Source organism: Batrachochytrium dendrobatidis (genome assembly GCF_000203795.2).
Source record: "Batrachochytrium dendrobatidis JAM81 unplaced genomic scaffold BATDEscaffold_7, whole genome shotgun sequence".
Lineage (NCBI taxonomy): Eukaryota > Fungi > Chytridiomycota > Chytridiomycetes > Rhizophydiales > Batrachochytrium > Batrachochytrium dendrobatidis.
Genome location: NW_006281105.1, coordinates 1,141,205 through 1,151,224, shown reverse-complemented (window position 1 = coordinate 1,151,224; position 10,020 = coordinate 1,141,205). Strand labels below are relative to the sequence as shown.

General features: G+C 42.6%; 3 protein-coding genes across 3 annotated transcripts in view; 2 read left to right on the top strand and 1 right to left on the bottom strand.

Annotated features, from left to right (window-relative positions):
- BATDEDRAFT_30202 (uncharacterized protein) overlaps positions 1–782 on the top strand; it is a gene marked incomplete at both ends in the record, with an annotated part of 2,652 nt that extends 1,870 nt beyond the window's left edge. Inside the window, 2 exons of the mRNA XM_006679450.1 lie at positions 145–405; positions 471–782. Of these exons, the coding sequence (XP_006679513.1) occupies positions 145–405; positions 471–782 (573 nt within the window). The remainder of the gene's footprint in view (positions 1–144; positions 406–470) is intronic.
- A 76-nt stretch (positions 783–858) lies between these two features.
- On the bottom strand, positions 859–6,000 carry BATDEDRAFT_35334 (uncharacterized protein; the record flags this gene model as incomplete). The annotated part of the gene is made up of 2 exons (XM_006679521.1): positions 859–5,452; positions 5,557–6,000. 2 exons carry the CDS (start codon positions 5,998–6,000, stop codon positions 878–880), a joined length of 5,019 nt encoding a protein of 1,672 aa, XP_006679584.1. The 3' UTR covers positions 859–877.
- A 1,915-nt stretch (positions 6,001–7,915) lies between these two features.
- BATDEDRAFT_89214 (uncharacterized protein) lies at positions 7,916–9,870 on the top strand (the record flags this gene model as incomplete). Its single annotated transcript, XM_006679692.1, has 1 exon — positions 7,916–9,870. One exon carries the CDS (start codon positions 7,916–7,918, stop codon positions 9,845–9,847), a length of 1,932 nt encoding a protein of 643 aa, XP_006679755.1. The 3' UTR covers positions 9,848–9,870.
- Between the last annotated feature and the right edge of the window lie 150 nt (positions 9,871–10,020).

Below are 10,020 nucleotides of genomic sequence, written 5' to 3'. Positions count from 1 at the left end.
AACCCCCACATTTTCTAAACATGGGCTGCTTACGACTGTTGGCTACAAACTTGGAAATGATGCTCCTGCTGCATATGCCCTCGAAGTAGGTATCTTGTTGATTCACACCAGTTGTGCCAATACTGATCAGCCTTTGATAAATAGGGTTCGATAGCAATTGCTGGTGCTGCCGTCAAATGGCTTCGTGACAATTTAGGTATAATTTCAGAAGCATCGCAAGTAAGCGAGTTTGCTGCCAAAGTGCCTGATACCGCTGGAATTTATTTTATCCCAGCATTTTCCGGTCTGTTTGCTCCCTATTGGCGTGACGATGTTCGTGGATGTATTGTCGGTATGACCCAATACACCAACAAATATCATATCTGTCGTGCTGCACTTGAGGCTACTGCATTTCAAACACGCGAGGTTTGTTTTTGGTTGAAGTGGCATTATTGATGTAGAATTGACCATTTCCCTGTTTTTACTTGCAGATTTTGGATGCCATGAACTCTGATAGTGGTCAGGCTATTCAGCTCCTACGCGTAGATGGTGGTCTGACTAATTCAGATATATGCATGCAAATTCAAGCTGACATTGCTGGTGTTGGCGTCGATCGTCCATTGATGCGTGAAACCACTGCATTAGGGGCTGCGTTGGCTGCTGGTCTTGCTGTTGGAGTGTGGAAATCACTCGATGACTTTTCTCATGTTAATCAGTCTGACATTTTTAAGCCAGCCACTAGTTCTAGTGATCGTGAGGAGCAACTGGCCGGATGGAAAAAAGCAGTTCAGAAATTGTTTTAACTTTACAATGAATGCGTCGTATTACATAAAGAGTTTATCATTGTTTTTACTATTCTATTATAAATGCTCGACATTTCATGTCCACAAAAATTGATTTATTGAGAATTTAAACTTGCCTTTTTGGCTGCAATATCGACCAGCAAATCCATCTCACCGCTCTCCATACACATTTGGTAAAGTAAGCCCGATTTGTCCTCAAGTAACTCGTGGGGTCTACCATATTGCGATACCTGACCCCTATCCAACACAAGAATCTTGTCATAATCCATCACTGTACTGAGACGATGAGCAATAGTCAGCACGGTTGCATTGGAGAATTCTGTTCTGATTGTGTTTTGGATTCTAGCGTCAGTGGAATGGTCAACACTAGCAGTAGCTTCGTCCATAATGATGATACGCGAAGCTTGAAGGAGTGCACGAGCTAAACATAGCAGTTGTCGTTGTCCTTGAGAGAAATTTGTACCGTTTTCTTGAACAGGGGATTCAAGATCAAAACCCTTGCTGACAGCACTTGCCTCATTGCTAGAGGGTCCACACAATGGCTCAGTAGCATCATCAATCTTGTCGGTACTATGCGGTATATTGGAATTTAATGTTGCGCTGGATTCGGATTTGGATTCGATAGAGCCTCTGGGTCCATTTGCATCATCATGACCAGGTCTGGTTTGCATGCTTTCAAGGAAATGAACACGTTTCAACGCAGCCCATAGAGCTGCATCATCGTGCTTATCAAATGGATCAAGATTGGTTCTAACAGTACCTGAAAACAGCACAGGATCTTGTGGGATAATCGTTAGTCTTGATCGCAAGTCCCATAATCCCATCTTTCCAATATCCATCCCATCAATCAGAACGTGACCCGAGTCATGAGGAACAATGCGAAACATGGCTAAAGAAAGTGTAGACTTTCCTGCACCAGTACGTCCGACAATGCCTATTTTTTCAAACGTGCCAACATGGAAAGATATCTTATCCAGAACTAGGGGTTGATCAGCAGAATAGCGAATGGACAAATCCTTTACATCGATACAGCCATGATGTGGCCAATTCTCTGCAGGACGGTAGTCATCAACAATTGCAGCAGCATCTTGCTCAATCTGCAAGTATTCATCTATTCTCTCGACAGAATTCATACTCATTTCCATCATAGCATGGGACCGGGTCACCCATACCAAATCGAAAACAAGTTCGGTCGCATACGCAAGACACAAGCCAGCTATTCCAGCATCCAGTGTATCCCTTGCCAATACAAGCGATATTGTTGTTATGAAAACGATCGACCCAGAAACCAGATCACATCGAGCCGAAAGCCATCGATTGCAAGCCCACAGGTAAAAGTGTGCTTGTTGGTTTTTATCTACGAGATTCATATTGTCGTTTATAAATTGCTCCTCGACTCCAAAGGCACGAATCGTAGCTGCGCCTTGAAGAGTTTCGGAAAATTTGGCATAGATGGGACTTTGGGATACAGACTCGAGACGACGAAGTTCACGCGAAGCAAGAAGGTATGATTTGGAGATGTTATAAAACATAATAACAATAGGAATAAACAACAGGAGCAATAATGGGGCTACCATGGTAACAATCATTAGCACGGTAAAAGCTCGAAGCGCACTCCCAAGAAATCCAGAAACGCCATTGCTCACTTCCATGTCAATACATTCAATATCTTTTGAGAATCGGTTCAAAATGCGACCAATAGGAGTAGTATCAAAGAATCTCATGGGTGCGTTTAGAACCCTATTCAACATGGATGAATGCAGTTTCTTTGAAGCATTGTAGGATCCAGCATATTGAATAGTCAACAAAAGTTGTTCAAAAAACACGACACCAAGTCCAAGACCGCCGTAAACCCAAATGTAAAAGCTTGGATCACGAACAGGAGTAGCTAAAGGTACGACTGGTGGGTGTGAAACGGACTGCATTAAAAAGACATCTGGCATGAACAAAGCTGTCGAGTTGATATCCGTATGCTTGTATGAATCAGCCCACACCTTGAGCCATAAGTCGTCCAAACCCTGAACTGCGCGTGCGCTAGTAGAAATAAGTAGATAGGCGACAAGAAACCACCAACCGCCAACCGCACCTATGTAATGTTTATAGATGGCGAGTTTCACTGATCCGGACTGTTTGGTTTCATCTTCAACAAGCTTGCCCTTGGTTTTGGCACCTTCACTCGACTCATTGGCTGCATTGTTTTCGACTTTTGAAGTTACATCGCTCTCAATCTTGTCACCTTTGATCGCGTGAAGTAAATGGTTACCAAAACTATCGCTACAATCGGTTGTTTCAAAATGTGCTTGAACGGCTGCGGGCAAGCCTTGAGCAGCAATACGACCATCTTTGAAATAGACAATATAATCGGAAAACGGCAAGACAAGACCAGTAGCATGTGTAACAAGAATTACTGTGCGACTTGCAAGCAGTCCGCGAATACACTTTTCAAATAGATGCAGCGCTGTAGGAGCATCGACGGCACTCAATGGGTCATCAAGAATCACTGATTGGGCGGTAGAGTAGCAAGCACGAGCAAGTGAGATTCTCTGTTTTTGACCCCCAGACATGTTGATTCCCTTTTCACCAATCTCGGTTTGATCACCAGCAGGAAATGTTTCAAGATCTCTAACTAATGCACATGCTTCAATCACCTTGGCATACCTATCAGCATCGTACAGTGACCCAAACAAAATATTGTCCCTCACAGTTGCATTTTGCAGCCAGGCAGTCTGGGATACATATGCAACGCCGACGTCACGAGAGTTGATATCTGGTGCAGATCTTGAATAAACTGAAGGGAAAATGGTACGGCCTCGAAGAGTCTTCATCTCACCCAACAAAGCATTAATAATGCTGCTTTTTCCTGCACCGGTTAGACCTACGATGGCAGTCAGTTGACCAACAGGGAATTTGACGTGAATATCTGAAAGCACAAAGTGATGATGCTGAGTTGTACTTGAACGATTCGTGACAGATTCACGGGGTGTATCGGTTTGATCTACAGCATCCAGATTGGGCTCAGTAGATTGACCCTGAATATTCCAAGTGAATGATGCATGGTCAAATCCAGGCTGAGTTTTGACAGTTTCCCAATTTTGTTCAAACAGATGATCGTTGGTGCTGCTATACTTGTCAAGCTCCGGCTGAGCCAAAAAAGTTTCAATACGACGAAGTGACACCATACCTTGGATGACATCCATAAGCAGATTAGGAAACAGCATAAGTGGAAATCTTAATGTCATAAACAATGACAACGAGGTGAACGCAGTGGTGGCAGTTAGCTGCTGTCCAGCAATCAGTGTGTAGGTCATAAAGGTAACAAACGACACCAAAACAGGAATGGACTCCCATGATATATTACTGAGCGAATTGCTGATGAAGCACCAAATTAAACTATTTAGCTCGCCTTGACGTGCCTTGTTCACCTTGTTGAAGAACTCTGACTCCCAGCCAAAATATTTGATGACGCGGATACCTTGGAGCATTTCGTTGACAACACCAACACGAGCATCCATTTTGGCCATGTACATATCACCGACCTTGTATTGAAATTTGCTGACAACACTGACTATTGGCATAGTAATAACCATCACAGCGACACCAGCAATAGCAGAATATCCAAGAACGCCGAATAGAGCAACCACACAGGCAATAATCTGCAAGGGAGTGGTAAACACCCAAGGAATATACGCAATGATTTCACGGATACGACGGGTGTCCACTGACATAAGTGTGACAATCTTGCCAAGAGATGATTCACTGTCCTCGGACGAGGCTTTGGTGTCTTTTCCAGCACTTTTGGGATCTTTGCCATTCTTGTCATTCGACTGGTCGTCTTCACCCTTGTTGTGAGTAGTGGCAATACATCGACGCAGGGATTTTTTATATATTTCAGAAATGAGAACCGAACGAAGATGCATACCAGTTCTTCTGCCGTTATTGAAGTACTGATTATCACACCACGACCTGAGCATGGAACAGCCAAAAAGTCCCAAAGCAAACACGAATCCCATGTATAGTGGTGAATCATTTGGATGCTCGATGAAATCCACAATCCTGTTTAGGAAAAACGGTGGAGCCAGCGCAAGAATAGCACCTATTAGACAAAATAGTGTTGTCATGGCAAATCTCTGCCAAATCAAAAGCATGAGCTTGAAACCAAGGGATTTAAAACGAGTGCGGATGCGGCTGTATCGATCGATAATGGAGCTGGAACAGTCGATCGGGTTGAGTGCCCAAATATCTTTATGTTCGAGGAACATACGGGAACTCAGTCGTATCAAGGGGCTGACCCACGAAAAGTAGATGATACTGAAAATCGAAGCAGATTCTTCAGTACAAGGAACGGGAATAGGATTCCCGTTGACATCGGTTTGTGCTATAAGACGTTGAATGCGAGCATCTTCGCATTTGGCGCTAATTTTAACTGAACGGAATACCTCAATGATAAAAAGTAACATACTTGATGCGACCGAGGATATATGCAAGATTCTCCACCGCAATGCAGTAGATGTGGCAGGAAAATCTGTCAGAGCATGAAATGCATGAACAGCACTGCTTGCAAGAACCAAAAGAGCAAGATAAGGTGCAAGAAGAGGCATCCGCCATTCAGAGTTCCAAGAAACTAGATTGAGTCCAAAAGAGAATCGCAGTATTGCACTTGCCACGAATATCTAAATTCAAAATACACAATATTTAATCGAAAAATATAAACTGGATAAGTCACACCATACAACACTTTACAAAACGAGCTAGCAATCAAGTTGAATTACGCTACCCAAACAAGTATATTGGCGGCAGTGCCAGAAACAGCAAGCAGATTCCACGGGTCTGTTTGGCTGGTGCACAACAGAAACCACAGAAGCACGCACTCTACAGCTGCAACGAGCAAACAAAGTACTGCAACAGTCCGAGAAAGATAAACTCCGACAGTCCAAATAGTTTCCTGGGATGAGAGATCGCTAGCAGACTCATTGAGAGATGTACGGGGTAGCAATGGAGTAGTTTCCGAATCCTGCAGACTCGCGGAATGGTTAGGTCGAGACTGCGTGGCAGTGGTGGAAGACGAGACAACATTCGCTTCAGATATAGTGCTTGCAGTTGGTAGCGACATATAGCCAGCCCGATGACTGGCTATCACCAGAGTAAAGCGCAGATATAATGGGATAATCACCATGGCAAATACAACAGGTACTGCCACGGATGCAATAATGTTTAACATTGTAGTGTTTAAACAGATATCAGTGTATGTATATAAAAATGTATATTGAGTGGAAGAATCGGAATATTTTGGGCTATTGGGAGTGTTTTTATAGCCATTTGAGTACGATTATGAACTGTCCACGAGTAATAAAGGGTAGCAAATGCGACCCGCGATGCTCAAGCTGCTCGTATTTGAAACACACGTTTGATGATATGCTATATTCAAATGACTCGACCGAGTCAGTTTCTTGCAATAAAGTGTCGAGTCTTGACATAACCCATTTAGAGTGCCATCTAAACGGTTAGTCAGCAAAGTCGGCGGCATTCAGGTGCATGTGTTTGCGGTAGTCATTGAAGGCTATTTTATCTGCTCAGCAACACTAAACTCATCCGACACATCAGATTCCAATATTGGTTCGGTTTTTGTTTTTCATATTCCAAGGCTTGCTTTCCTGATCCTCCTCGAATGTTCCGAGATATTCCAGCAAAACACAGCTATTGGCAATCATGTATCCAAGTGGACTAAATCTACAATGTCAGTTGTCGTTTTCAAGATGGCCAATCTCCTATCTTTTGCTTGTAAGCAAACACGATGGGTATGATGAGGCAGAGCATAGCTATCCATGCGACAATACATGTTTTATACGAATAGAGTCGAGCTAGAAAGCAGATGAACTACATATTTTAATGTTCATAGTTGGTTCAAATTGTAGCAAGACTAGATATTTTGGCGTTTATTTCTTTACAGGTAAAAGACTAGATGCATATAGGTAGCAGCAGAGTATAATACCAGTTGTTGGTTGGGCCAATGGTAGTCAAATGATTATGAGCAATATAGTATTTGTAGTATACAAGGAGCACTGCTGTTTGGCTTAAACAAGAATCTGTCAAATTCGCTCATCACTGCCACATTCACGTAAAACGAAACGCAAGAATATCGAAATATACAATGAACAGATCATCTCAAACAATTAACACCAATTACTGGACGACATGAACTCCAATTGATTAATCTCCTGATGATTGGCATGTATAGTTGCTGGATTCCCGAAACTTGCAATCTTTGTTCTCTTGAATTAGAGCGTATATGAGCTTTTAGAATACAGGAGTTTGACAACAGTCGATTATACATGTGGATTACAATGAGTTTAGTGATTGTACAATGTATGATTATGCCAAATGAGAAGAAGGAATAATTTGCATTGAAGAAGCAATCGACTTGAATAGAAAGTGCAAGGAATATCTAGCCGTGTTTATTCCAAAGCAATTGCTGCAAAATAGTGGCCTATTTAGGTTTAGATGAATGCAACAGTAAATAAATTCTACAGATTGCCTGGGCAGAGTTCAGTGAGATTAGTCAGTAAATATATATTAAGGGATACAGCCCTTAGTCTATACAACGACTGATTTAACAGCCAAATGGAATGATTCGAGGGGAGTATGCCCAGCCACCAGTGTTGAGGATGACAATAGCCAGTTGAATGCGGAGGATAAAAGCCTTGATTGCACAGCGTCCCAAGTAGAGTATACACAAACAGCACTGGCCACGGCAAGTTTCGAGAGTCAACTTACTATAAAGCATCCACAGCTATTAGCGGTGGGTGAGGACAGTGCTGTGGACTATCCAGTGTTTTGAATAGAATATCAAGTTGAGCAAAAACAAAGTTGCATAAACTTGCAGTTTGGTCGTTTAGCTATTTCTTGTTGAATGCACTCAGCAAGCCTAGCCACTTGAACTAGTTGATTCTCACTTTGCATTCAGGACAGTTGCTACTGCCATCTATTTTAATACAGCATTCTGCTAGTTCACAGCCAGTCTTGCTGTAAAATCATTTGTGTTGAGCTCGCTGGATTGTCTGCAACTACCAGATTGACAGCAGCTACTCATACCTTCTACTTGAGACCATCAACAGACCCTTTCTAGTCTATTAATCATGCAATCAAAGCTCGCCTTTTCTCATCCAGTGAGCACCACTGCAGCTGCTTTGGCCTACATTCCATCACAGCCGGTCATTCCACTTTCTAATGGTCCCGTCCGGCACATGAACTCCATTGCTGCAGCCAATTCACTCTCTGATTGCAGTGCTTCATGGCAATCGTCCTCATCCAATCTATTGCCTGCACAGTCGTTTTCCATAGACCATGACTTGCATTCCTTCAATACTCTCGACTCGACCAGCCACCATAATCATGCTATGTTTGGCAGCATCGTCGACAATGACCCATTTGCTGCTACTCAAGGTCTGTTTGGGGTTGACTTGGGTAACGGTCTTTTGGATGCTTCCGAACAAAAGTTTTTCAATGAGTTTCTGAATGGTCTGGTGAGTAATAGTGGTAGTGATCTCGACAATGGCTTTTTGGACATGACTGCTCCTTCCTCGGCAAGCACTGAGATTACATATGGGAGTCATACTCGACCTGTTTCTGCAGTCCCTACTGCACATAGTAACAATACTAGTCCGCAACTCCTTCCACAGTCGTCGTACTCAACTTTTAATCAATTCAATGCTTCCTGCAATAATCCTTCTGCTAATATGTCTTTCAACAGCTCCACTGAACAGGGTAAAAACATGTTGTACAATGGAAACTGCAATATTACCAGCAGCAATCACTCTGCCTTGTATAATGACGGCCTGGCTCCCGTTAATAATAGTAATGCTCATTCATTTGGTAACCATCCAACGGGGCTCATGTCTAGCTTTCACAATGACTCTGCGTCAATTGCCGTGAATAGATTGTTTGCACATTCTGGAACAGAAACTCCATATATGCTTCAGTCTTCATCCAGCAAAACCTCTGCATCTGTATCACCTATTGGACAAGTCGGGTCATTGATACCCACTCCTGATATCTCTGGAAAGTCCGATGACCAAATGCTCGGTCCATTGCTAGTAAGCAAAAAACGGCCGCTGTTTACTGCATCGAGTGGCAATGATCGAATGGATAGTCAAGGGTATCCAGCAAGCGAGTCAGAGCCTACGGCTAGTTTGCAACTCAATACAGTGACTTCGACTGCTTTACCACAGAGTTTAACACCAGTAGTCTTGCCAAGCACTAGTCTTGCATCTGCTTTATTACCTTCAAAAACAACAGCATCTTGCACTATGCCAGCTATTACACGATCAAAGGGTAGAGCACGTCGCTCTTCTTTGGCAAAATCTGCAGCTATGGCGACAGATCCACCACAAATTCCAGATCTGATGGCATCTGATCACATCATTGAAACTACTATTGTAGCTGCAGCGAACACAGGTAATGTGCATGCTTTACCTACATCTATACCAGCTACTAGAAAGGCATCACGATCATTCAAAAACGTATCAGAAACATCCAAAATCAAAACCAACTTGTCAAAAGCAGCATCATTTGATGAGGAGGATACATCGCAAGGTACAACACAACCTTTTAAAAATACAATGAATCAAAATTCACTAGCAACACAACCCGATCCAGAACAACCCGTCACATCAGTTTCTAAGCGCAAGCAAATCAAACGAGATCTTCTCACTGAAGACGAAAAGAGATTCAATCATGTTGTATCTGAGCAAAAAAGACGTAATTTAATACGGATTGGATTCCAGACTCTTGTGGATCTAACGCCATTTCTTGCCAACACACCGCCTGTCTCAACTGGACCTGGTAATACAGGTGGATGCCACAGCAAAAGTGCCATACTGTTCAAATCAGCAGATTATATTCGAGAGTTAAAAGCACAGGTGGATGCTTTGAAAAGCGAGCTTGAACGCCAATCTAAAGAGTTGGGAGTAGATGGAGATATTGAACGTATTATGGAACAGGCATCAAGTGTAGCAGCAGAAGTTTCGATGGAAGCCAGTGCATCTTGTGGGGCCATGGGAAATTGTTGAATGAATCTAGATAGTCTTTGCATATATATCTGCTCAAAAGCAACACACCTTTTACAATACATTTTAATTGTATTCAATTTATACTTTTTGATTTATTCTATACAGAATTTCAATGCATTTTTGCTGGTGAGAATCAAGCAATGATCGAACGCGATCAAATAAAAGTTGCAATT